The 27351-nt window shown below is 41.6% G+C and overlaps 1 protein-coding gene across 1 annotated transcript in view; it reads left to right on the forward strand.

Annotated features, from left to right (window-relative positions):
• The first annotated feature begins 329 nt into the window (after positions 1 to 329).
• HSF2BP (heat shock transcription factor 2 binding protein) overlaps positions 330 to 27351 on the forward strand; it is a 33602-nt gene continuing 6580 nt past the window's right edge. The window contains exons 1-7 of the mRNA XM_086475490.1: positions 330 to 365; positions 2758 to 2908; positions 7730 to 7833; positions 11851 to 12000; positions 16038 to 16176; positions 18568 to 18685; positions 25559 to 25662. Coding sequence (XP_086331616.1) covers positions 330 to 365; positions 2758 to 2908; positions 7730 to 7833; positions 11851 to 12000; positions 16038 to 16176; positions 18568 to 18685; positions 25559 to 25662 — 802 coding nt within the window. The remainder of the gene's footprint in view (positions 366 to 2757; positions 2909 to 7729; positions 7834 to 11850; positions 12001 to 16037; positions 16177 to 18567; positions 18686 to 25558; positions 25663 to 27351) is intronic.

Genomic DNA, 27351 nt, shown 5'->3' on the forward strand with positions numbered 1-27351 from the left:
GGGGCCCTCGGCCCCTGCCCCAGCGATGCCACAGCAGGGCCGGTCTCCAGCTTCCCCACAGCCCCGCCCCGCCCCGCCCTGCCCTGCCCTGCCCTGCCGTGGGCGCCACCGAGCCGGGTCGGGCCGGGCTCACGTCTCTGCCCGCCCCAAGGCGCCCGCGGCTACCCCGGTACCCCGGAAGGCACCGGGCCGGGGATGGGACGGACCCTGGTTCCGCCGGGAGGGAGGGGCTACCGTGAGGGGCGTGGTCAGTGTCGCGGCGTGACGCCAGAGGCGCGCCCTTCCCGCCCTCACTCCCTCCCACGAGGCTGGCGGCGGCCCTGGGCGCGATGCGGCGTCGCGCCGGCCTCGCTGGCGACGCGCAGGTAGCGCAGCGCGGCCCGCCCGGCCCGAGGGCGTAGGGCTGGGCCCGGACCCGGACCCAGGCCCGCCCGCCCGCTCCGGGGACGGGGTGTGGGGGGACCCCGCCGCGGGGATCGGCTCCTCTGAGGAAGAGGCGGAGGGGCGGCCCGGGTGGCGGTGGGCGCTGCCCGCGGGGTGCTGAGGGGGCGATGGCGGGGCCCGCGCAGCGGAGCTCCGCGGGGGGACGGGGAGTGCCAGGCAGGGCAGGGCTGGCACTGGGGGAGCTGGCAGTGCCAGGCAGGCAGGAGGTCGGCCCCTGGGGGGCCGCGGTGTCTGTTCGGTGGGCTCCTGCCCGCGGCCTTGGCTCGGAATACACTGGTGGACGAGAGTGGGGGACCCTTCTCCTCGTGAGGGGGGAGTCTGGGGGCTGTGGACACCCTGGGCTGGTGGAGAGTGGAGGAAGGGCTGGTTGCGGTTCTCTGCTGGGTGTTCACGGCCAGCTGGGGGCTCTGCCCCATCCAGCCCCCTGCCATACCGGGAAGGGGGATTCAGATGCAGGCTGTGAGCTAAGGTGCATAACTAATAACCCTTGTGCAAGAGGTCTGCAAGGAATGAAGTCAGATTTCCTGCGTCCAGTCACCTGCCGTTACTGTAAGGGGCTGGACAGAAACCTGCAGTTCTCCAGTGTCTGTATTGCTTCTAACATGCTGTTGTAGTGGGGGGAGATGTGGAGTGGCTGCTTAAGCAGAGAAAATAAAACTTGGCTATTGGAACTGCAGTACTGCAAAGATCTGTGTTTACAATGGGAACTATAAAGGAGAATTTTCTCTTAGTTGTGTATTTCATACCTCAATCCCAGTACTTCAGTAGAGTATTTTATTTGAATTTAACTTCTGCTAGTGAGTGGAGCTATTTTTATGCCTGTACAAATTAGTGCCCCATAATTTTGAGCAATGCTGAGTTTCCTCTCTGTTCTTCCTGTTTACTGACATGCAGATGGTATTCTACAGAGTCCTGTTGCCATGTATTTATTCCATACTTCCTTGAGACCTAAAGGAGTTGTATTTTTCTTGAATCTTGTAACGTGGTGGTACTTGGCCACACTAATGCTGCTGTAAGCACTCCCTAAGCGCAGCTTAGAGCATACAATTCAAGTTAAAGGTAAAATCTGTCTTCCATACCTTTATTGCAGCTCTGATGCCTCTGGAACAGGAGAGCTGAAACTGGCCTGTTCTGTCCCTACAGCTGTCTGGGTTTGAAAGACAGCTGGGAAAGAAAGAGAGTAGAAAGCAAAACTGAAAGGAAATATTTAATCAGAGGAAGCAGGGAAGCAGAAAGAGAGAACTGTAGGAAATGGCTGGAAAGGATAGAAATGCCAGGGCAGCATTGTCTGTACCAGTGATAATGACATCCACTTGTCCTGTGCAGCTGGACTCGAGAAGACTGGGGGGCTGCCATGTTTTGTACCTATAGGAGACAGTTTCTTATGTTGATCTGTAGTACCCTCTTCCCTCTGGAATAAGATGTGATATACAAAGGGTCTCATTTTTTCCTGCACCATTCTCGATGCAGTGCGAAACAGTACCAAGATACGTTAGAATTCTGCTTTGTGAAAGCATATTAATGTTTTAGGCAAAAGATGTTAAACCTTTTATGTCTGTCTGCATATTGTAGCCTTTCTGAGATACAGCAGTGTGCACATGTAAATACATCAGAAATTGGAGTTTAGGAGTTTTTTGGTACAGAAATTTTTCTATAATTTTAAAGTTGATGCGCATTCTCTTGGACTGTGGAATTAAAGTTATTTTACAGCAATGGCTTGGCAGAAGAGGAAATTAGTAAACATTTTTTGTCTTAACTCGGGATTAAATTACTTTTATGTCGGATTGGGTTGCAAATAGTTGCAAATATTTTTTGCTCCTCACAAAAGATGAATTCTTTTGAAATAATACAATTTCCTCTAAAAGAGCTGTTGTAATTTATCAAGGTGACTGAAGATCTTGCAAATATTTGAGTGAATTAAAAAACTGTGTTATCATATCCTTTACAACGGTCTCAAAACAATAACTTGGCATATCCATAGCTGCTCACATTTTAAAATGTGAATGTTAGTTTTTACAGCATTCTGAGGCAAATTGCACACATTTTAGATGAAGAAACAGATGCAGAAAGGTAATATGATTTGCTTTAGGCCAGAATGGCAAAAATTAGAGTACAGTCAAAGAGTCCATCTCAGAGGCTTTGGATTTCGTTATTACTGGATAGTTCTCTTTTAAAAAGGTTATCAGTTTCTGAAATGATGTAGTACAGAGGAATATTTTTGACTGAGAGAAGGGATTCAAGCAGAAAAGCACTGCAAGGCTGTAACAGTGTCTTTGGTTGGTCGTTGGTTGTTTGTTTTGTTTTTTATTTCAGAAGGCTGAGACAAAAGAGGAATTTGTTAAAGTTAGAAGGAGGGATTTGGAAAGGCTGACAACTGAGGTTATGCAATTGCGGGATTTCTTACCCAAAATAATAAATGGGGATATCCTGGGGACATTCCAGAAACTGGATGCTATTGAATCAAGTGAGTAGTACCATGTTATAAGCTCTTACAGTTTCTGCCAAAACTACTTAGAACAAACTGTCGTGCCCTTATGAATAGTTGTGGAGTTTGTGTATTCCTGATTAAACTGTGATGTTCATTGACTGCTTCGTTAAATTAATGTGTTTATAATGAAGAAAATTAAAACCTACATTACTAATAATTAGACATGTCAAATTAATCTTTGAAAATATTTTACTGTGGATGAAAAGATACTTAGTTCAGGCAGTAAGGGAAGCTGTGCCAGGAAAAAAGGGATTCCTCTTGGAGAAAAGACGGAAGCATACTGTTCTTCAAAATGTCGCTTTAGATCCACAGCAAAAAAAAAAAAAAAAAAAGTGGTAGATAGCTGTGGGTAAAAATTTAAATTTAAAGGAAGAGATAATATTGTTGTGTTTAGCCTGTCTTGGTTTTTAGCTTGTACGCTTTTATTGCCATAAATATTCATAATAAATTATGTTGAAGACTCTTTGTTATAAAGGTCTTTTTACTGCCATGGCCAAAGTCTAATTTGTCAATGTTATGATTCTCTGTGTTATTTTTTTCAACAATTGCACCACTCCAACATGCCATCAGGACCAAATCAGAGTCACCTCCATCGCTAGCCTGTAGCTTAGATGCAGCAGTACAATTCACCTGTTCTCCTAGGAATAGGTTTTGTCTGAAACCACGTGGGACAAGCACTGACACAGATTATGGAGAGTGTATCTCTTCTAGAATACCACATGATCAATTGAAAATTAATTTGCAACAGCTAACTAAGAAAGTAAGAGCCTCAAGGCCTGTCTCCGGCACCAGGTAATATATTGGGGCAGAACGTCCAGCTGCCTCAATGACCCACTCTTCAGAAAGATTTTTCCGCACCAGCAAATCCTACCAGAGATGAGAAGACTCTACCACCTCTCCTGCTGCCAGTCAAGACGTCCTCTGTGTCACAAGAAGTGATGTGGGATCTGGAAATGTTCTCTTTATGCTATTGCAAGCATTGAGGACTGTTTCCAGTTTCATTAAGTGTTTGAGATCCTGACCTAGTCAGATCCTTGCCTTACCTACTTTTATCAGTGCTCAGTCTCAAGATTTCTCTCACTGGTCCTTCTTACGCTCCTTGTGCCAGGCATCAAGGAGACACTCTTAGGGCCTTCCAGCAGCAGGTTTGTGGCATCGACATGGGGATTTTAAGACTCCTTCAAATGTTCTCCTAGCTGGTCAGCATTCTCTGGGTCTTTTGGAGGAGTACCTGAAGCTGAGTCAGCCTTTGAACTCCCTTGAATATATCCCTGCAGTGGAGATTCCTCTTGCAGTTAATGAGGTCGTCTGAATATTTATTCAGGCTCTTGCCATTGTTTGCCCCTACAGCGGCACAAATCAAGTGGTGATTTTTGCTGCTCCAGTGTGCTCCTACCACTGCAGCATGCAATAGGGCAGACTGAAAGGAGGCTTTGGAGCATTCAGTTCACAAAAGGTTGGACAGGGACACAATCACTTTCAGTCTCAGAATGGTGAGCTCTCTGGTGCTGTTTGCTAAACACAGGCTCTTGGTGTTGGCATCTGAGGCTTACAGGGGTCCGGCAGCTACTAGAGATGTTTTTTCATGTTCTTCTTACAGAAGCCTAATCGGCAATTTGTACATCTCTGCTGTTGCAGTTTTCTACGTACTGTAAACACAAAGTGGTTAGCAGGTTCTCATGCTCCTCAAGAAGTGCAGATTATAGTTGGAGGCTTTCAACATGTCTCGCCCATTCAGTTGTGAGACTGATGGAGTCTTGAATAGCTTTGAGAAAACTTGAAATCTGTGATTGTTTCACTTGTACACCTAGGTCCGTAGGACACACCTTTGCTGTGGGAGCATCCCATAAGTGATATATGAGATCTGAGCTGGTGACAGTCAATGCAACCAACAGCTGCTTTTTGGGCTTGTGTCCGGATCTTCACTAAGGCTTTTGCCAGGGTAATTGTTCATTTCAAAAAGAAAGGTCTGTTTTGTTCTTGCTACCCTCCTCAGGAGGAGTGTTTGGCTCCTGGAATCTTAGAAAAATAGCTTCAACAAATTTTCTATATTATTATATGTATGTTTAGTGGAACTCTGTCTACTGGGGAAATGTTAAAAATAGCGTTTAACATTGATCTAGCATTTGAATTAGTAGAATTGGAATTCCATTACTTGCTGATGTTCGTAGTAATTATACTCGTTCTCCACCTCCCAGAGCTTTGAGATTAGATCTCTGGTCCAGAAAATCTCCTGATGTGACCTATAGTCTGGATGAGACTGAGTCTACCTCATGCCTGAGGGCCTCCTCTTCTTTCGTTGTGCCCAATGCCTTGTTCTGTCTTCAAGCCTGCTGTCTATCTTGGGAGCAAATGACACTTCTTCCCAGAGTCTGATTTACTGCTGCAGTGGTAGGGTTGTGTATTTCCTGTGTGCGTAAGGAAATGGCAATTTCATACTTTTTTGCTCATCCAAGTTGACAGTGGAAGCTGCTACTTCACTTGGCGGAGGTAGACTGAGCCTCGAGATTTTGGTGTCAAGCGGGAAGGAGCTTTCTTACCAGGGTCTCGGCCTTGCAGGCAGTGAGAGACCTTGTCGCGCTCCCCTGTGTGCTGCTCAGGACTGTGGTACACAGGAGTGAGCAGCACAGCTACAGCCTTCGGTGTCAGCAAAATGCTGCTCATTCTGCTGCTGTGTGTGAAGAGGCTGTCAGATGTTGGGTCTGGTGCATGTGACCTTGAATTCCCTTCAGAGCAAAGGTGTGCACGGCTGGGAGAGCTGACTGGGCATACAGGGGGAGTTGCCACGAATAAGGCACAGCTAGAAGTAGGTCAGCATCTTCCAATATTACCCTTTTTTTTTTTTTTTTCCCCTTGACATAAAACATCATGATGCCTTAAAGGAGGTTGACGCATCCTTCTTTTATCTGAAGGGCTTAAAAAAAAAAATATATATATATATATAGGTAACATTGCATTAACACTTAGTAGTTAATATTATTCCCCTTCTCCCAGCTCAGTTTTGGTTCCAGGACCTTTGAAGTCTGACAGCGAAGGATGTGGCATCTTTATGTGTCTGCTGGCTGCACTGATGCTGGATTCAGGGTGGAGCCATCCTCTCAAAGGCTGGAAGTGATTCTTCTCATTCAGGAGAGCTTGTTTCCTTGCAGTGAGAGAGATTTTCACTGAATGTACTTAACTGGCAAGGATAAACAGGTTCTCAGTCTGCTATTGATAAGCAGAACATGCCCTTCTCGTGCTCAAGACTTCTTTCTGTCAAGTACTTAAGACTCACACCTACATAGTAATAGGTGCATGGGACTGAATTTTCTTTGCTTGATGGAAGGAAAGTAAGCTTCCTGCCAGTGACCAGAGTTATTCCTCAAAAACTCAATGAATCCATTTCCCCCTTTTCCTGTGGGTTGTGGGTTGAAAAGAACTGAATGCTCGGAGGGCATGCCCTGGGACATACGTGTTTCCTAGGAGTGGGCCCTTGCCTTACTTCTTTGGTTTCTGTTAAAAAGTGTTGGTGTTGATGGCTTAGAATCACACAAGGGCTGAGTGGCAATACATTTCACCTCTTTAGAAAAGCTGTTTGTGACTCGATTATCTTCTTTCATACCTGCTACTCAGAGCAGTGTGTATATATTTGAGATGATAACATTTTGTCAACTAGGACCGAAAAAGAAAGGAATTTATTTCCAAATAATGTAGAATCACTGAATAAAATGCCAGACTCCGAGGATAATAAGGATTATTATATCTAATCTTTGGATAATAAGGACTGGTGTTTTTTAATAGTGTATTCTTTTTGTGATTGAATTTGATATGCGGTTTGGTAAATACATTCAAAAATATTGACCACATGTAAGGAGAAGTATTTGAAGTATGTTAAGCCGTAGACCATACTCTCATGATCAGGGTATGGCACTGGAAGTGGGGTGTAACTTGTTTTTTAAGCTAATCAAAATTACAGTAGATGCTATTTGGACATTACTTTTTGGAATTACTTAAATGTCTTTCCTTTTTTTCAGAATAAATACTAAGCATCCAGAACTGTGGTTTTTAAAGTAAAATATAATACACAACAGTTGTTAAAAATACCCTTCAAAGTGAATTTTTTGAAACAGACATCATGATTGTGAAATACAATACTTCTATTTCTGTTCACTAAAATAAAGTATCTAAATTGGAATGTATTTCTGATCATTACATTTTTAAAAGAACCGTAAAATTTGCTTGTAATGGACATAATCTTTAAATAGTTCATAATGTCGTATACTTTTAAACATTAATTTAAATTATATTAAAAAATAAAATGTTTTGAGTAGATGCACTTCATTCTTACTCTTCATATAATTTGTACATTTTATATTGAAACACTCAATTTTTGACGGATCTTGGTATTTTTTTTCTTAGATTTTTTCACTGTACTCACTGAATTTTAAAGATACCAGACACAAAAAGCATCATGAAAACAAACAAAGTAGGAAATTGAGTAAATTTCTTAAAATCCCTGAGGATCTGGAGCTCAGTTCCAGAACAGTATCTTATCGGCACACAGTATTTAACAGCTGGATCTGATCCTTTCAGTCTTTCCCCGTTTTAAGTCAGAAACATGATGTTCATTTAGTTTCTTATAAGAACCGTTGAAATGTGGCAAATTGCGATATACCAGTTTAGCCACGAGGAGGTGATCTAACACAAGCAATTAGTTAAAGCACCTCATTAGAGTTGCACTTCGTGGATTCTTTTTTCTTTAGTGCAAGCCTGTGGTCATAACTTATTACTTCGTTTATCTGATTTGTCCCATCACAGACATGGAGAAAAAGGAGGAGGAAATAGAGCAGCTGAAAATGGATTGTGAACACTTCAGAGCCCGTCTGGAAACAGCTCAGGCAGATTGCATGAAAGAGAAGAAGGTAGATTTGCTGTCAGAGTATTGGTATCTGACATAATTGCTGGATGCTTGAGTTTTAATAACAAAAGCTGTAATGATCAGTTTTTCTTGTTCGTGTTACAAAGCACATCCTTAGCCTGAAAAACAGTCTGAGATTTCTATTCATATAGTCAGGTGATAAGTAAATTGCTTACCTATAAGTTCATAACTGATATTTTTTTCCCTTGGTATTTCTAGAGCAAAAGGGTCAATAACTAGACAAAATATAATACCACACAGTACTCAAATGTATTCCATGTGTACAAATAGACGTACAACTGTCAAGTCTGTCTCCCACTTACGTACATAACTCTTACATAACTGCATAGATCTCTCTGAACTTCCATTCTGTGTGAAGTGCCATTGTATGGCATTGCATTATGGGCTTCTTGGCCGGATTCATTTTGGTCTATGTAAAGCTAAAAATCAACCATTAGCATTTTGTTTATATTAACATGTTGAAGTAAAACTTGGGTATTTGGGAAGATTGTGGTGAAGCTGGCATCAAAACGTCCTTTGCAGAATCAGTTCTTTTGAATTTAATAGAACTATAATGTATTGTCAAAAAGGACAATAGAACGTACTGTAAGCAATGCAGTGTACAAAAGGAAGCCAGCTGCTCCTTTGGCTTGCTGTAAGCTGTGTACCTTTGTTTAGTTTTAATAGTCTGTCTTAATGCACCTATTGATCCAATTGCCATGTACAGCTGTGAGTCAAAGAACAGTTACAGGGCTCCTTTTGCTCTGTCAATATTGTGTTTAGTGATTATGAGAGAGGAGATTCTTAACAATGAAGGAATATCGAAGACCGTGACTTCTCAGACTGTGGGTCTTCAGTGAAGTCGTTGGGCTTCAAATAGGATCACACAGACTAGCGGCTTAATTTTCGGCAGAGGTGTGAGAATCAGTTGTGATTATGTGCTGCAAAAGTTCATTTCCCTGGAACTGGTATCTATCTTTCAGTAGTCAGCAGAAGCTCTCTTTGTTGGGGTTCTAGAGTTAGCATCTGCACGAAGACAGGCAAATCTACACAAATGATTTCATTTTTGAAAAGGAATAACTGAAGAGTTCAGATATGCAGTTTTAGGGCACATCTGCATGGGCAGGTCATTCTGGAATGAAGTTTGGTATGAATGTAAAGTATGATGGAGTAGTTGTCGATGTGGATATTCCTTGCTTCAAAATAAGTATCTTCTGGGATAGCTACTGCAGTTCGGCAAGAGGTACTCATTCAGTTTTGCTGTGCACCCAGGCCTTTAGCGCTATAAGCATCCAGGATGAAATCTCTGTAAGATTTAATGTTGCTGATGTAGATATCAATGAAGAGGGTCCCACCCTTTATTCATAACAGGTGGCTTACGTTTGTGATTTCTTTTGGGTGAAAGTTTTACTTAAAGCATGGGTAGTTCACTGAAAGTAGTTGTTGTCTTGGTGTTCCTGATCAAAGCTCTTCTCTTCGTATCTTTGCCGTTGTGCAGTATACACTGATTGTCTAAATGGCTTCTGTTACATGCCACAAAGGTGTATTCGAGTGGATTATGCTTCTGTACGTTGTGAAATCCTTTAGCTCTTTGGGTTAAAAGAAGATGATGTGTGTATGTGTGTGATTTTTGTTCCTGTTAATCACTTTGCACAGTGTTTTTCATTTGGTTGCTGTTCTTCTATAGGCATCCTTGCATATAGTTTCTGAATTATTTTCTACATCCTTATCTTCTGAACGAGAAAGAAATGATGCACTGAAACAAACATAAATGCATTTTCTAGATGAGCAGTGTCCTTTTCTTAGGGGATCATAAATCAACATTTTGCATTCCAAAATTTCTGTGCAGTGCTATATCACTCATTAGGGAATTACTTTGCTTTCTGAACCTGAGCAAAACTTGAAGTGTACATTATTCCTGGCTAATGTGGTCTTTGTCTGTCTTTTCATAGTTACATATTTAAAGCACCACTATATTCTTGTGCCTTGACCCTTTCCTGAAGATGGTGGTGTTGCATAGCTCAGTGGTTGCTTCGTGATGTGAACTCTCAGGGGTGTTTCTTCCAGCTTGGTTATTTGCTTTTCTGTTTATTTTCCTGGCTCTTGAATGTATTATTTTGTTTTCCGTGCTTCATACTTCTGTTCTGATGTTGCTTTTGATAATTTCTTGTGCTGTCTTTGCGTCCTTGTTGGGGGATCTAGCATTGTTATTATGGAGTTTTATGTCTTACTCTTCAGTATTAGCATCCAAACACAAAATGCAAATAAAATGTATTAAAAGATATATTTTCCTAAGACAAGGACAGCGCAGAAAATAAAGACGGGTACAATGTAGGGGTTAGACAGGAAGATGCCTGATGCACATGGTGGCAGAAAAGCTGATAGGTCTGACAGTGAATTATGTAAAAGGTAAAATTTGTCCAACTTGCTTAAAAATCAAAAATGTATTAAGAAATAAGAGACTCTTCTTTGGACTTCTAAGCCTAGGGAATCAGCAGCAAGTGTCAGTCTTTTGCATATAGTAATCTCTAAGGTGAAAGAGACTCCAGGGAGTAAATATGCACAGAAATCTGCTTGATAAATTTGATTTGAATTTTGGAAATCCTAGCCTGTGTGTTCCATTAGCAGCGTGATAAAGCAATGCAAATCAGGCTGTCAGGTGCGATACAGAAGGCTAGGTAGGTAGTTGATGACAAATGGAGTACAAGCAGCTTTGTACTGGTTGATACCACGTTACATAAATTTTCAGATGAGTTTACGTTTCTATTGTTTCCAAACCCTCAAGACAAAACATTGAGGCGAACCCCTAAAATTACATTGAAAAGTAAAAGTGTTGTACTGTTTACTTGCCTTCAGAATTGACACAGAAAAGATTCTTTCTCATTTTGCCAGACTTCATCCTGATAGCTAAACACACAGGGGAGAGTGGGCCGAGGAGGGTGCTTTTCGCAGTGAATCTGAAAATCCCACGTGCACAAACTGGGCAGAGCAAGATCCTTCTGTTCTTTTGACATTGTGTGATCGATGAGTCTTTTAATACTTGAGTTAGCGTAATTTTCTTGATCGGCCTTTATGTTTCCCTACAACACTTGTCTGATACCACCCCACTCAGAGTTATCAGGGAGCCTCCCCCTGGCCCTGAGAGGCCACGGACGGTGGTATCCCTGCCGTCATCTCGCTGTCCACACTAGCTCTAAACCGAGAAGTGCAGTAGCTTCGCTACCCCTGTGGCAGTTGGTAGGAAGCCAGTGAGACCTCGAATCATACCTAATCTCGTGGTATTCTGGCCAGTTTCGCATGTGATTGGAAAAAAAGTCCTGCCAAATTGAATTTGTGTCCTGGTCGTGTCGGATTGCTCTGTTCTCTCTGTACGTTTTGTGGCAAGGACCACTGAGCAGCTCATTTAGGTGGTAGATGCATGATGGTGCTCAGGCTTTCTTGATATGAAAGGCCATCCAAACTTCCAACCTTAGGCGTGTTTTTCCAGGGTCTCTGTCTTACTTTGCAACTGCTGATCAGGAATATGCCAACAGAAAAAGTTGGAAGACAACAGTAGTTATCCTAGATATCCAGCAACTCTACTACGTTGGCTAAGGCAGAAGTCTATTTTGAAAAACGAAACAACCCTCCCTGCCTTCCTAAAAGACGTTTCCAGTATCTTTTGTAAGGTGTCTGGAAAGGCTGACCTCTGATGCTGAAATCCCTTCTCTCTTGAAGAGACGTGTAGCTATTTGCTTAGGGAGGAGTAGAGTCCGCTATCAGACTTCTCTAGGTGCCGCTTAGACTCGGTGGGTCACTTGGCCTGACCTTGTGGACAGGCCTCTGGTTACTGTTAGCCTCCACGGTGTTCGTACTACTTACATACCTTCTCTCCTGAGCTATATCTATCTGCAGCTGCTGTGAGTTTGCCCCGCCCCCATTTCATGTATGGCCATAATGTTGTTTCTTGTTCTGTCCCTTAGCCTGGAAACGTGATTTGGCTGACATGAAGCGTAACCAAAATTTCCTTACGCTGTTTCAGGAGAAACTAAACCTCCGCCAGCAGCTGAATGAGGCCAAGCAGCAGCTCCTGCAGCAAGCAGAGTATTGCACAGAAATGGGTGCAGCAGTGTGCACGTTGTTGTGGGGTGTATCTAGCAACGAGGAAGCTGTTAAAAGCATTCTAGGAGGAGTAAGTATGGCAAGTGAATACTTAGCGGTGGTAATGCTGTTAGGCCTTTAAAGTAAGGACCTGGCTCTGTAACATACCTTAATATAAGGATATATTTCAGAAACTAATTGGACAGCAAAAATGTTTTCTGAATTGTATGTTCTTTGGGAACCATTCATTCTCATTTAAGAAGTGTTGGAACTGTAAAGTGATAAGAAGCAGGCTGGGAATAAATACAGTCATTAATTTTTACGTTACCAAACAAGGATTACCTGTTTTCCACCACACACAGTTCAGCTGGGAGCAAAGATACAGCTAGGACAATGTAAATATCTTTGCAAGCTAACAGAAGAAGAAAATAGTTCTTGGCACGTGCAGCAGTTCCCATGCCTGTAAAGAGCTTGGAGGAGCTATTTCCCTGAAAGGAAGGTGGATCCATCAGGTCTCAACTCCGTTAAATCTTTGTGCTGCCTTAATATTTGCATGAGTCTTGGAAATTTAAAGAGCGTAGCTGCTTTGACTGTAGTGAACCTTATCAGATTTTCAATGTCAGGTATGGACAGGTAGCTTATTCGGAAAAAAGCGCGAACAACAACATTTAAGGACAATAGTAACATTACAACTAACGCAGTTTCACTGCCAAGTGCAGCTGATGGAATTAGGAGGGATCAGAGGAATAAGCCTAATAAAAATATGATTTTCAGTCTTCTCACAGCCAATATGAGAAGGAATTGTATTTGATCTGAGTGAACGGATGCCACAGTTCCTTCTGGCTTGATTTTTCATCAGCATGTTGTACTGCTGAATGAATAGGATTAGTTCATTATAGTAAGTGGTAAATTAGTGTGTTTGTAAGAGATTTTCCAGTTTGGGTGCACCAAAATACAATTATGACTTCCTGTTGGATGTTAGAAAGCTGTACGGTGATACCTTTTGGTGATAACTTCAGATGATTCAAGATCCAAGCAGCAGCAGCTGTATCAAGCAGTTAAAAACAAAACAAAACAAAACTAGGTGGATACTACAGAGCCCCCACATAGCCACGCAACTGGTATGAAATTACATTTCGTATTTTCAGAACAGTTTATGACTGTAAGAGTCAACAATATTTAGTGACTAGCTGTTATTTGACTTGTGAAACAGTATTGAAATGGTATGTATCCCACAAAGGATGATTTGTATAAGGGTAAAAAGCCCAGCTGTGAAGATGCAATACTTTTGTTTCTAGGTTGGTTTGAAATGCAAAATGCTTCTGCTATAGTCATTCCCAGCAATCATTAGAGCCCATTGAACTGCTATACTTCTGATGAAGGTCATGGCAACGTTTTTGGGCATCATTTTCTTGTGGTGGTGCTCGTAACGCGGTAACAAACATGGCTGGGTTTGCAACAAGACTACTAGGAAAAATGTAAACGAATTGTATGACATTGCATCAGCCACAGATTGCAACTGGCAATGAGTCAGGTTATTAAAAGATGGTGGAGGTTTGTCATACAAAGTTTTTTGTTTGGGTTATTTTTAGACAAGTTGTACAGCTTGTAGCATCTTCCCCCCTCCCCTGAGAAGGTGCTATGAGCTACAGAAATGTATAAAACATCAAGAGTGCTTTGAAACTGTTGCTCATACCTAAGCATGTGGGGAGGGTGACATCAATTCAAAATCATTTCATGCCGAAGGGAACAGTGGTCAAGTCTTTTTCAGTCTTTGCACAGATACAGAAGCAGGTCTTTCATACGGTTGTAGAGTGTGGATTGACTGAAATAATGTTTGGGACCAGTATACCATTTGTGTCCGTACGGATTGGGATAGTCGAAACTCAAGCAGCAAATTTGAAGTGTAACACAGCTAGTTTTCACGGCGATGCAGGAGAGATGCCTGCTGTTTCTGCCCATGCGTAATGTTTCTAGAGAAAACCTGAAGAAACATTCAGAGAAGCAGCATGAGAGAGAGTTATCAAGGATGCCTACCTGTCAAAAGAGGTAAATTAATTCCCATGGGATTGTTTTAGATGTCTTTCAAATAACTTCAACCAGATAGCCACATGACAGGGCTCTCACATGGAAAGGCAAACTGAAGGTTTGATTTCAGAACAACATCAAGGCTTGCTTCAACTTGAGAAATTTTTGATCCTACAAGGTGGTCTGCTACTTCAGTTATCTGCCATGGTGACAAATGGCTTTATATTTTATGGCAGCAATTTTGCATATTAACTGGTGTTTTCATGCAGGAGTTATGTGGACAGCAAAGGGTTCATTGCACCATCTGAGCTCAAGCACCTAATGGCTGCTCTCAGAACTGTCCTTATCTCAATGTCTGTGGGTGAGACATTCCTCAGTCCCATGAAAATGCTGTCAAGCTAATAAGAGACTGTGCAGAGTACATAACAGTTTGCTATTTATAAACATGATTGGTCTCTGCTGCAGCTTCTCAGGCCTCACTGCTAGTCAATTAATGGCTATTTGGAAAGAAGGTTCAGCAGAGAGGACACCAGCGGCACCTCAAGAGACTGGCAAACAGAAGATTTTACTTCTTTTCTGTGCAACACACCAACTACTTGGTTTACTTACTGCTCTATTATGTTCCCATGTGAATACATGTTTTCATAATAGCTTATACTAGTCTGCTACAGTAGGCTCTCTATTTTCTCCATTTTCTCTCACACCCTCTGTTTCTTGAACTATAGTCACTCTTTGTGTTAAAATTGCCATCTTTGAGGTGTGGTGTCCCTATAAGTATAAAAAGTACATCCAGCACATGCAGAAGTGCACTTTTTTTCATTCTCTTTCTCCACGATCCCTTCATTCCTGTTACTCCGGGACCACAGTATCATTTGTGAAGATACTAAGTATTGGCTGACCCTGTTGCTGGAGTCATCCCACAGGAGCTGTACATTTTTGATGTGGTGAATGTGCAGCAGTGGAGGAATAAATAAATGTTACCAGTAGCTTTGCACATATTGTGAAAGGAGTAGTTTTGACAAAAACCTAAAATTTTCAGTCAGTTTGCAAAATGAATAGAAGTTCAGGCATTTCTTCAGCTGTCGCATTGGGTCGCTGCTGGGAGTGACTAAAAGTTTCAGCTGCTTCATGAAATAACTGGCAAAATTATCAAGGACACTGGGAAACCTGGCATTATGGGCTCTCTGCTACACTGTTATGTTATGAAACCAGCATCGTCTGTGTGAAATAGTGTTCCAGCAATGTTTCATAGGTGAGGATTACTAGTAGTCAGGAACAGTTCTCTCCATCCTTCTTTGTGGGCTCTGTCTGCACCTCTGACCAGGTTCTTTGACCTGCCCTGGGCTTTGTACCTGGTGGCTGCTTCCTCAATCGAGATACCCAAAAATGGAGCAGTAATCCAGCGGAGGAGAGAAGACTGTGTAACGTAATTAAAGGCTGTACTCCTGTTTGTATGCTCTGGTGTGACAATCATCTTTCTCAGGTGACACTGATGACTTAAATTCAACCCGTGACCCAGGAGAGACCTCTGTTTCCTTTTCTGAAGAACTTCCACCTAGCCTGTTCCTCTTCATCCCATATTAAGCGATTAATGAATACTGTTAGGATCCAGTTGAATTCTGCTTTTTTTTCCGGGTGTTTCATTAGTTATCTTAGGAAATTCTTGTTGAGACACTATGTCAGGCTGCTCTCTGGTCTTCAGCTGGATAGGGTTTTAGTAAAAGCTGCTGTAGTAACCCGGGTAAATGTGAAACACCTGGTGCAGCTATTGCAAAGCAAAGAGAAAATACGCTCACTTTTGAAAATAGGCTTTAATTCTGCTGTTTGAGATATATTATTGTGGGTTTAGGAGGCAAATACACAATGGTTTAGTTTTATAAATAAATGTAGTTTTGAGTAGTTTCCCATTTTCTTCTGAGATAATGATTTCGCATATTAGGGGATCAAACATGTTGCTTAGTGCATACCTGTTATTTTCTGTTGTTTTCTGAATTAACTGGACGTTTAGTATTTTTGAAGATTGTCCAGTTTTACTGTAGCATCTAATAAATCATAGCTGCTGTAGTGTGTATAATCTTTTTTTCTCCTCCGCACTTGCAGAGTAAAGCAGTGAAGTTTTTCACAATCACTGCACAGACCATGGAGAGCTTTGTGAAGTCATTAAGTGAAGACATGAAACAGCAGGATTTGGATTCTGATGAAAATCAGTTTGTATTAGCTTTGGCAGGGATTGTAACAAGTAAGTTAATGTTATCTCTCAGAATAGCATTCCATGTGTACTGGGAATTTCTATATTGCCTTATATGTGCTTTTCAAAGTCAGGTATTTAATCAATGTTGATAGCTTGGGTGACTTCCTAGTCTTTTAAAGTTCCAGCAGAATTTGTCATTGACAATTCTGTGAGGCATTGTACTGTCTGTGACACAGTTAAGGATTAGATGGGTAAGAGCCATTGAGTTCTGAAATTCCCTAACGCGTCTGTTCAATCTGGAGTAAAACAAGGACCATTCTAGTCTTGTAAGTTCACCTTAGTTTGTAAATGTCAAGCAGTTTACTTTCTGAATCGCCAATAATGCTAACATCTTCAAGATATATGAATGACAGATGATGCGAGTAGGTCAGGCCTGTCTTAAGGTGAGGGCTCAGCATTTTGAACCTGCTTGAGAATTGTATTGCTCTCAGATGTACCATACCCTCACTGTCCTGAGTCCATAGTGCTAAGAGAAGTGAAAGGTAATAAACCTGGCTTCCATACTAAATGTTTATTTTAGGGTCAGAGAATAAGTAGAAAGCCACAGATCTGTCTTAATACGGCGGCCCTTGGCTTGGAAGCCTGTGAGAAACGGGGTTGATAAATCATTGGCATATTTGTGAAACTGTGCAGCTGTCAAAATGGCACTAATGACATGATGCAAGATAGATGAAACAGTGGGTATTTATACAAATAAGAGAATCTTGCATTAGCAGCTTTTTTGAATGTGTGATTTTAGGTATTGTGGTGCCATTAAAGATTGTAATAAAAACCAATATGCCATGGCACCAAGGTGGAATCCAGTTCACTCCAATTGCTTCATTGGGGAAAAAAAAAGCATAGCAAACGTAAAGTCTGAACAAAGAAAATGTTTAAAGGCTGGGGATGGGGGTGTGTTGGGATTCTGCCTGAGGAGGAATCAGGTTGCTTACTGAAACTGGTCTGAACTTTGCCAGTGAATTTGATATTACCAAGATTTGTCTTTTTGTCTCTAACTTGGGAAAGGAGGTTGTTGAAATTCAGCTGTGGTAAAGGATACAGTCAGATGAACGATGTAGAACGTACCAGTTTAATCCTCCTGGTTACACTGTAAAGTAGTACTACACTAGAAAGTTGTATTAAAAGAACACTGAGGAGGTGATCATGAAGTGCCAACCATTCAGATGTTAGAAGACACCAGAACAGAAGTTCTCAGTGCAGTCTTAACACAGCCCAGCGTGCACAAACATTGCGATAACAGTCTTTAATTTTATGCTGAGTCCATAGTACCTCTGCTTATTCTGAGGTTAAAAAAGACATCGTGATGTACGTGTGTAGGAGAGAAAGCCTGAGGCTGCATGAAAATGGAAGAGCTGTATTGTGCAGCAGATCCCCAAACTTGCCCTGAATGGGAGGGTGGGGAATCAGGTTCTGTCACTATTAGCTACACTGTGCTTTACGCATTTGGAGGAGGCTTGGCCAGTTGCACAGTTATCTTTGGAAATATTTTTGCCTTTTTGTTTGTGCATGAATAATGTGGTGCTTGCAGAGAAGTAGCAAAAGAGCTTTTGAGTAGATGTCCATGAGAGTTTTGATTGTGTAATGTGCTGGGTATGTTGCATTGAGTGATTAGATTATCTCATTTCTTTGAAGTGGGACTTATAATGGTCAGCTTTGCTTCAGTCCCATATTACTTACGGATGAATCCAACCCTTTGTTTTGTAATTCACTGTGTTACTATTAAGATACTGGCCACTCTGAATAAATATTTTAATTACCAAAGTAGAATTACAGGGACTGGAGCACCTCCCCTATGAGGACAGGCTGAGAGAGTTGGGGTTGTTCAGCCTGGAGAGGGGAAGGCTCCGGGGAGACCTTATAGCGGCCTTCCTGTTCTTAAAGGGGGCCTGCAGGAAAGGTGGGGAGGGACTCTTGGTCAGGGAGTGTGGTGATGGGATGGGGGGGTAACAGTTTCAAACTGGAAGAGGGGAGATTTAGATTAGATATTGGGAAGAAATTCTTTCCTGTGAGGGTGGTGAGACACTGGCACAGGTTGCCCAGAGAAGCTGTGGCTGCCCCCTCCCTGGCAGTGTCCAAGGCCAGGCTGGATGGGGCTTGGAGCAACCTTGTGTAGTAGAAGGTGTCGCTGTCCATGGCAGGGGGGTTGGAATGAGATAGTCGTTAAGGTCCCTCCCAACCCAAACCATAATTCCGTGAAGGAGTTTGACAGTCTAGTTTGCTGCTTCAGTGTTTGCTTTCTAGATGAATATAGTTTGAAGTTCATGTAGATGCCATAGGTCATTTTTCACAGCTGACATATCTTTTTAGTGGTCCTGATAATTAGCATAACCTTCTGTCTGAAACATGGTTTTTATGATGATGTTTTGTGTTCTTTCACAGATGTGGCTGCACTGGCATGTGGCCGTGAGTTCTTGGTTAGTTCAAGTCGTGAATTACTGGACACAATGATGCACCTCCTGGGAGACATGAAGCCAGGACTCTGTACTAAATTTAAAGTGTATGGTGACTTTTTTTTTTTTTCCTTTCAAATGAAATGCATTATCTTGTAGTGTAGGTCATAGTGATGACAGTAGTTTTCCCACTCTCCCGTTATTTCCTTTCCTAGAGAGGAAACAGTTTTTGGAAACTTTTCACAGTAGCATTCCTTGCAGATATACCCGGCTTGGCTACAAGACTAGCTTCATCCAGGTTTTGTGTCTCTTTTGAAGTCTCTTAAGCACCATAATATTGTAGAGATGAGCAGGGATGCACTCTTCTACCTTAGGGGGCTTGTGAGTTGAGGGTCAGATAAGGAAAGTGTGAGGTCAAGTTTTAAAACAGGGGGATGTGGGAGATGTGGACTCATATTTATTCCCTTCCAGTATGAAGACTGTAAAATACTACATCTGCTTAGTGAAGAAAGTGAGTTATGTATCTGCTAAGAGCAAAATTAAATTAGTTTATGCCGAGTAGCCAGAAGCAGTATGCACTTAGGTTTGTAAAAGGTAATGCCTATAAAGGGACCTTGTGATATAGTGTTATAAAGAAAAGGCAATGTTACACAGTTCAGATGCTGGAAAAGTTGTACTTTCCAGCTGATGGAGAGATTAAATAAACTACTGTCTTTGCCTTTTTCTCAGAGCTGTTACAAGCTGAGGATGTATGGCCTTGACCGAGCAAATTACCGTGGCTTGATGAGTACTTGCTCATCTGCTAAGCTGTGAGCGCTTGCCCCATACACCTGGTTAATTTGTTCATGAAGATGGCTTGAGCCAGTGTGGGGGGGGGGTTTCATAAATGGGACACACACACACTCTCACACTCACTCACTAAGGCTTCATACCCAAGCCAGCTGTCACAGCTCAGCTGACAAACAGCAACCCTGTCAGCCACAGTAACTTGGCTGCGTCCATGCGTGCAGTTAGGCAGGTTGCATGTGATAGGCATGAAATCAGGCTCCGTCTTAACTTTGGATAGGTTTTATCTTGCCTAACCTCAGCTATCAGAAACCTAGATGTCAAGTATCTGCTAACTGTCTGGGCTCCTTCCCACAGTCAGTGGAAGGAGATGGTGCTGTCAGATGATTGCTTGCTCAGCCCCTCTTAGGGGGAACGAGTTGCCCTCTGAAGGTGTTTGCCTTTCACCATTGGGTAGCGAGGGGGAAGCTGAATAGTCTGTGCTGTAGTTAGTGGTTAGATACTTTAATGTCCGTCATTTATTGTGTTTCCCAAGTGTTGGGCTTCAAGGTCAGCACTCAAAATGGGGTCGTTAACTCTTGCAACAGTGGGGGTATTTTTGTAAAGCCCCAACTAAAAGATTTGTATGAGAATCTCAACTTAAGAAAGAAAAGGTAATTGGTGCCTTCGTGTATATAACAAAAAATCCCTCACAACATGCAAAGATGACCTATACGGTTTCAAAATCTGTAGAGAAAAAAAAAAAAAAGATGACTGTTTTGAGAGGAGAAGGGAGAGGAAAGTGTTCCTACACTCACACACACACAAACACACACGAATGTGTGTATATGGGTCCAGATAAATTAGTTTTGATCATTTCAAATTGTGTCAATGTAATTGGACAATGTAACCAGATTTGAGAGCCTTCCTTTTGAATTGATGTTTTGGGTGGTTTTTTAATTGTATTTCAAAACCTGCATGCTTTGCAGAAGTATTACACATGGTGATATCAGCTTGGCTGCCGTACAGCAATACCGATAAAATATACATAAAACAACCCCATGAAGTGGCTAGGGATTTAACAGGGGCCAGCCTCTTTGGCTAGCAATTGAGCTTAAAAATAGGTTGCACAAGGTCTTTGATAAGTGGGAAATGTTAAACATATGTTACAATAGCATGAATTCAGTTCAGTGATAATGTTTTTTTTGATGTTCCAGAGAGCCAACAATTTTTTTTCTGGCTCTGAACTTACCATTTGATTAAAAAAAAAATGGCTGTATTATGACATTAGAACAAATGCCAAAAAGGAGATTTCTTCACAGCCTTGTCGTGGAACAAGGGATCCTGATTTGCTCAAATGTTTTAGTGCAAAATGTTTCCCCTGTGTTTGTCTTTCATGTCCATGGTCAGGCTCCTTTTTGTTAACGAGCCTCTATGTGTCTTGTCGCTATTCAGTTCTTTAAACCTGTTACTGACACTAGACCTCTTTCATGTCCTTTTTGGGGATTTTATACTCCCCCAGCCTAGCAAAGAAGATTTTTGGGGATTGGTTGGTTGTTTTTTAAATTGTTCTCTGCATGTAAGGATTTTAGCTGTTTGTTAATCTTAAATAATCCACATTTTCATAAGCAGATGTGTCAGAAGAACTCCCTTTTCTCCCTGCCATAAGGAACGTAAGGCAGAACAAAATGCAAGACAATTGTGAGATAAGGAGGATATGATAGGTAACATAAATTGTAGTGAAATTTCAAAGTTATGTGTAGATGGACTCTGGAGTCGTCATAAATAATGTTTATGCACACACATACAGACTTATATACGTATACATACATACAGACACACTTCTAAAAGTATACCTCGTGGATGAAAATGTCTGTACATTATTTTGGAAATGCAATGTGTTTTTCTCATAACATAACCATGATATTACATGGGAGGACATCATCAGCTTAAAATTTTGTCAGTTAAAGAAAAAATTTGCATTATTTCAAGGATATGTTTGTCCTTTGCTCTTTTGAGGTTTTACAATTATTTTCTAGCTTTTATTTTCAAAAACATTTTTCTTTGCTGTGTGACGAATCAGGGGAAACTGCGAATCTAATTCTACACACAGCAGTATCCAACAAATCTGATAGAAAGGTGTTCTCTTTCCTCTTCTAGTTCTAGCAGTCCTGTGTTTTACTTGTACTGGTATATAAATAAAAAATTTACAGGGAAAAGCTGTCATTTATTCCAGCACTGCTTCAATATCCATTGTAGTCCATGAGTATGTAATAAATATATCCAAGGCATCTACATGGGTACTGGGACTGAAAAATCTCATGGGTGTCTTTGCCTTTCTGAAATAGCAGTGGTGTGAAACACTTTAGGTCTTCTTCTCATTGGTATAGGGTTTGTTCATTTTGTGTACTAATTTATGTATATTTTATGTACTAATCCCATGTATTAAGCAGACAAGAAGGGGCTTTAGCTGTGCTTTTAGTTCTAGATTTTAAAGAGCATTGACAGATATAGTAGTACAAGATGTTAATTAAATTTGGCTTGCCTAAATAGGAACACTACGAAGTGCATAATTAAAAAGCCCTCCACATTACAAAAAACTCAGAAAGCATTGTTTGTTTAGTAATTATGTGTGTCAGGTTTGCTTATTTGCAATAATTGGTGGATTATTTGTAATAATTATTGCAAAAAATACTAATTAGAATATGTGAGTACTAGAGGTGAAAGTGGTATAAAGGGCCTGGAAATGCTTCTATTTTGTGCTCAGGTGAGTGTGTTTGTTTAGTAATTACGTGCTACTACATTGGCTTGTGGGGGTGGGTTATGTTGTCTTCTGACACTCCAAAACCACAGCACTTTCCCGGATCACCACCACCAGTCCCTTTTGTCTGCACAATGCAAACAAGTGAAATAAAAATACAAATATAGCAGTATCTTTTTACGTCATTTTATTTCTGATTGCAAATGTCAAATAGATTGAAGATGAAAGACATTGTCAAGAAATGTTAACACTTCCAATTATAAGATACTGTGTTACTGATAATTTTCATTCTGACTGAGTGTAGGTAATTATGGTTGTGCTCCTTTGTCAGAGCTTGGGTTCTGGAAGCCAAGTAAGAGCTGCAGAGGCTGTATGAAAAGAAGCATATGGGCTTTACAAGCTGCAATTTCAGTTCCATAGCACCCTTCTCTGCCTGTCAGTGGCCACTGATGCAGTAGATTTAATAATCTATTTCTTCTTCCTACTGCTTAAGAGCCTAGGTGATCAAACTCACAGGGGTGCGGCGCATAATATGAGTTTTGCCTCTTACAACGTGGTTTAGCCTGCAGTGGGTTACTTTTTCCTGCTTTCTGAAGGTATGTAGGGAGAGTGTCCGAGAGTCTGCTGGTGGCCTAGTAGCTTAACCCATGAGAACTCGTTTGACAGCAGAATGTGAGATGTGAAGTCCATTCGGAATAACATTATTTCCCTTTTGTTTGGAAATGGTGGCAGCGCAGTGACATGCAGGTTTATTGCAGTCATGTGAGAGAGCAGCCGCCAAGCTGGCCCCAGAATGGAGGAGAACTTTCTAGCCTGTTCCTGTTTCTCTGTAATTGTTTTGTAGGCAACCGAGCACCCCACTGTGAGTGGGTATGATGACATGTTCCATAAATGTTATAGGAGCCCTGCTCATTCATCTTCCCTTTTCATTGTCCATAAAATTGACTTGCATGTTAACATCTTCAAAAAGAAATAACATCCATCATAGCACATCATAAAGTGTGCTAGTGCCCTCTCCCCCCAGCTGCTCCACAGCTGTAAAGATGGTCTGCATAAAAGGCAGAACATCACTAGAAGGGTGAAAGAATTTGTAAGACAACTTTTGACTCCAGAGTATGGCTCTTTTTCCAGGCACGTCAGGGCCCTCTTGGCTTGAAGTTGATAGTACAGCAGCAATCTGATTCTGAGAGAGGCAGAGCATTAGTTTGTATTGTTAATGTCAGTGGGTTGTTTAGGTTTTTTTCTGGATGCTTTCTGCTTGTGAGTGTCAGGTCCCATTCCTACCAGAAGTTAGAGGGAAATTGAAATAATTTGGCTTAAGCCTGCTGAGGCTGCTTAGCTGAAAAAGAGTTTTATCCACCAAACCCATGAAAACTTGTATCAGCAATGTGGCAGACAGCATAACAACGTCAACATCAAGTGTTTGAAAGGAGAACTTGGTTCAGTGGAAACTGCAGGAGCAGATTTAATCCCAGTGAAATGCTCTGCACTGAGTATTGGCGATTGTTCTGGATGGCTTTGGAAAGGGAGATACAGTTTGAGCCCTAAGTTACTGTACTTGTCTGACAGTCGAAAGCAGCTAAAAGTAAATTTTGACCCAGGCACTTTGTCTGCATAAAGAGGGAGAGCTGCCATTTCTGCATGCAGCTTCCTGTACCTTAGAACATTGCCTCAGCTCTGCGTTGGCTGAGGCTGAGCGGGTACCTGTAGTCAAACCCACTTTCCCTGATGGGTATCAGATTTTGCAAGTTACTGATCATACTGAAGCTTTTCATGTTTGCAGTAACTTCAGCATGAGCCTTTGTGGGAGAAGGTGGTGGGACCAGCAGGCTAGAGCAGTCCTTTAAAATGCAGAGCCTTCTCCAGCCTACCTGGTTTTCTCTCTGTAGAAAAATTGAGACTTTGGTTTAATTTATAACCTGTTATGTATGTGGCTCTGATATGACTAATGAACTTCCTATTTTAGGAGGCTGATAAATTAGCAAATCCTGGTTTTGTCTTTTGAAAATGTGGCTGAAATGAATGTATGCCTACTATATGTATTTTTGTTTTGTCATTTACACACAGACATGCAAGGGACAGTCTTGGTTCAAGTCTGTCAGAGATGTCATCTTAGTTTTTTTCCAACACCCAATTAAGGAAATGTTTTCTAACTACCAGACCATAGACCTTCTCCGTTACCTGGAAGACAGGTTATGGATTCTGTCCACCTTCAACATCAATGACAATAATAAAAGATCAAAAGAAATCACCTTCTGGAAAAAAAAAATAATTATGGCTTTGAGTGGGCCTAAATGTTACTTGGAAACAATTTTGGAGAGGTGTGGGCGAGAGTACTGTTTGGCCTGTGTTATCCTGGTGGTGATCTACGCTAAGACAAGAGCACAGTTTACAGCCAAATTGAATTCCAGTGTTATTGACTTTTTTTAAAAAAAAATTCCACTTGTACATTGAATATAATCAATCTGGATTCCTGAAGAGTAAATAGGAAAGTCCATGATGACATTTTAAGAGATAAGCAGTTGTTCTTTTCACAGCAGGGTCTCACTTGGTGGTTTAGATCATATGGCCCTGCCTGACTGCAAGGGGCTGGAGAGCAGGCAGAGCAAGACGGTTCTCTGCCTTGTACCCATAGCAGAAGGGACAGGTCTATCTTAGGAGGGAGTGTGCTAAGCTGAGCTGGGACTATTAATGCCTTCCTTTTCCCTCCTTCAGGCTCGTCTCCTTCTTCCAAATGTAGCAGTAGTACATGTAGGCGTAGTAACTTCCCCTGCCAGTGGAGAGAGGCTACACTGGTGTTTGCTGTACGCATATTGCATCTGTTCCCGTTGGCGGGAGGAACAGGAGAATGCCTGAAAGAGGATGGCATAAGCAACGTGTCTGTGTTTCAGCTGACTGGAGGGTCAGTGTACAGGAAGGCTGGTGTGCCACAACCGATGGAGGAGAGCCTTACTTTGACGTTGTTTCTAGTACTTGGTATACACTCTCGCTTTCTGTGGTTCCTAGTGGCCCTTTTATTTCTCAGGGCAAACACTTTTTTGAGGTGATTGTCTGCCCAGTGGGGATTGTCACTATGAGAGCTCTTTTGTATAGGTTGTGTGGTCACATAAAGCCACAGAATCACAGAATGTTAGGGGTTGGAAGGGACTTCGAAAGATCATCTAGCCAAGTCTTGGTTTTGCATATTTCATGTAATGAATCTCATGGAGTTTGATGAGACTTTCTTATTCCCATATGGGATGTTTGTCCATGTGTTTGAAATACATGATTTAAGGGTAGAGACAAGGTTTTGCACAACATTGCTTATACATAATTTGAGACTTTTCTCTTTTATCAAAATATAAATTATTAGAATAGGCTTCTGCATCAGTTCATGCTTGGCATAAATAGCAAAAGATGCCAAAACGTACAAAGAAATCAAAGGACTTCATATCTCTTTTTCTTTCAATTCTAGGCTAATGCTAATGTCACTTTACAATGTGAGTATCAACTTGAAAGGCTTGAAGTACATCAGTGAGAGTCCAGGTTTTATTCCTTTGCTTTGGTGGCTGTTGAATGGTAAGTTGCTCTAAGAACCTTGTAAATTGTGACTTTGGGGACTGTAGATTGGCAATAGGTGGTGCAAACAACAAACCAGAAATTTTTATTTGTAATCTGATTATGTGTAGCTTTTGTCAGATTAAAAGTAAACAAAAAGGGCAAATAGCTAGAGGGAGAAGATACACATTTGCCACAGCATTTTTGGCACTGTATGTAATACTCCATTAACATAAAATTTATGGATGGTAGAATTAAAAATAGGGAATGAAGAAATTTAATGAAGTGGATTAAAAAACCCCATCTGTATTTTCACAGACTAACTTTAAAATAAATCATGAGGGGAAGCCATGTATCAGATCACTATCATTTAACAAAAGAAAGCCTAACTCTGTAACTACACTCACCCGTGATAAAAGTGACCACTTCTACAGCTGAAGAGAGGCCTTGTGCTCTAATAGGATTTGGGCTTGCAGGGCTTGAGTACTATTCCCAGCTTTGCCTCTGGTCAGTGCAGGACTTCAAGGACGTCAAGGACTTCTGTTGCCACTGTCAGGTACATGAGTGACATCAAGGCTGTGCTCTTTCGGAGGCTTCAAATCCCTGCGTAGGAGCCAGCAGAGACGGACATTGCCAGCGTGTGTTCGACATAGCTGGCAGCTGTGTGCACAGCTTGCAAGGGGAAGTGAGGACAGCAGTAAGGACAGGGCCGTAACACTGTCCTGCCTACGACCTGCTCCTAGAGTTGCTCTGTCTTGGCTTTCTCAAGTTTTTGTGGCTTGTCCATGTGCAGATTTTGGTGTGTGGTTCATAGGACTGGGGCGGTTAGTCACCTCAGCACTCTGTGCTGCTATCCAATACCCTGTTGTAATACAACTAGTAAATACTAACAGCAGCTGAGGTGAGAGAGGTTCCATCTGCATTTTCAAGGAATTAATTTCATACTGAAGTTTTGGAAAAGCTTTGATTTGGGCTGGTAAACTGGGAGCTACTTGTATTGCTTAAAGTTCCCTCGGCTGTTTTACAGAAAATGTAGGTGCTATTGCTTTTCACCAAATAATTTTCTGCTTTGCAGTGCCATAGGCTTGCTCTTCTGAGGTCTCAGAAAATTAAGTAATACTTGTAAGACTGTTGGAAAACACCTGTTTTATAGGTTTTTTTAATATAGTTTGAGAAAAATTCTCAGAGAACTCTGAATACGAGGTCCTTTGTTCTGTTGTACTTAGAAATTTAACATGTTAGTCCAGATTTTCCTTTTACGTTTGGCTAATATATACATAGGCTGTTGTTCTAGCAAAAAAAAAACCAAACCCAAACCACTGTTAAAACCCCTGTCTGAGTTCCCAAATGTGCCCCTCTAAATGTTGTGATAAAACAAATAAGCTAATTGTTTGATGCAGTCTATTGTTTGAAGAAGGCTCCTAGGTCACATAAGAGGGTGAAATGTGGTACCATTAGAATTAATTTACAGCTGCTAATGGAAATTAGAAATGTAAAGGCTACTCTGCATTCTGAAAGTGTTAATTGTGTATGGCTGGGTTGTAGAAGGAAGGACAGGCATGGCTAATTCCTTCACTTTTTGATAATGAAGTTCTCCGGTTACAGCAAAGGAGGAAGATTCTCAGATAAACCACATCTGCTGGTTCAGATTTCTGACTTCAGAGGAAGTCTGCTTACTGTCAAGGGGGATGGCTGACTAGTTTGTATATC

The sequence above is a fragment of the Leptosomus discolor genome, chromosome 1 (assembly GCF_034619465.1).
Source record: "Leptosomus discolor isolate bLepDis1 chromosome 1, bLepDis1.hap2, whole genome shotgun sequence".
Taxonomy (NCBI): Eukaryota; Metazoa; Chordata; class Aves; order Leptosomiformes; family Leptosomidae; genus Leptosomus; species Leptosomus discolor.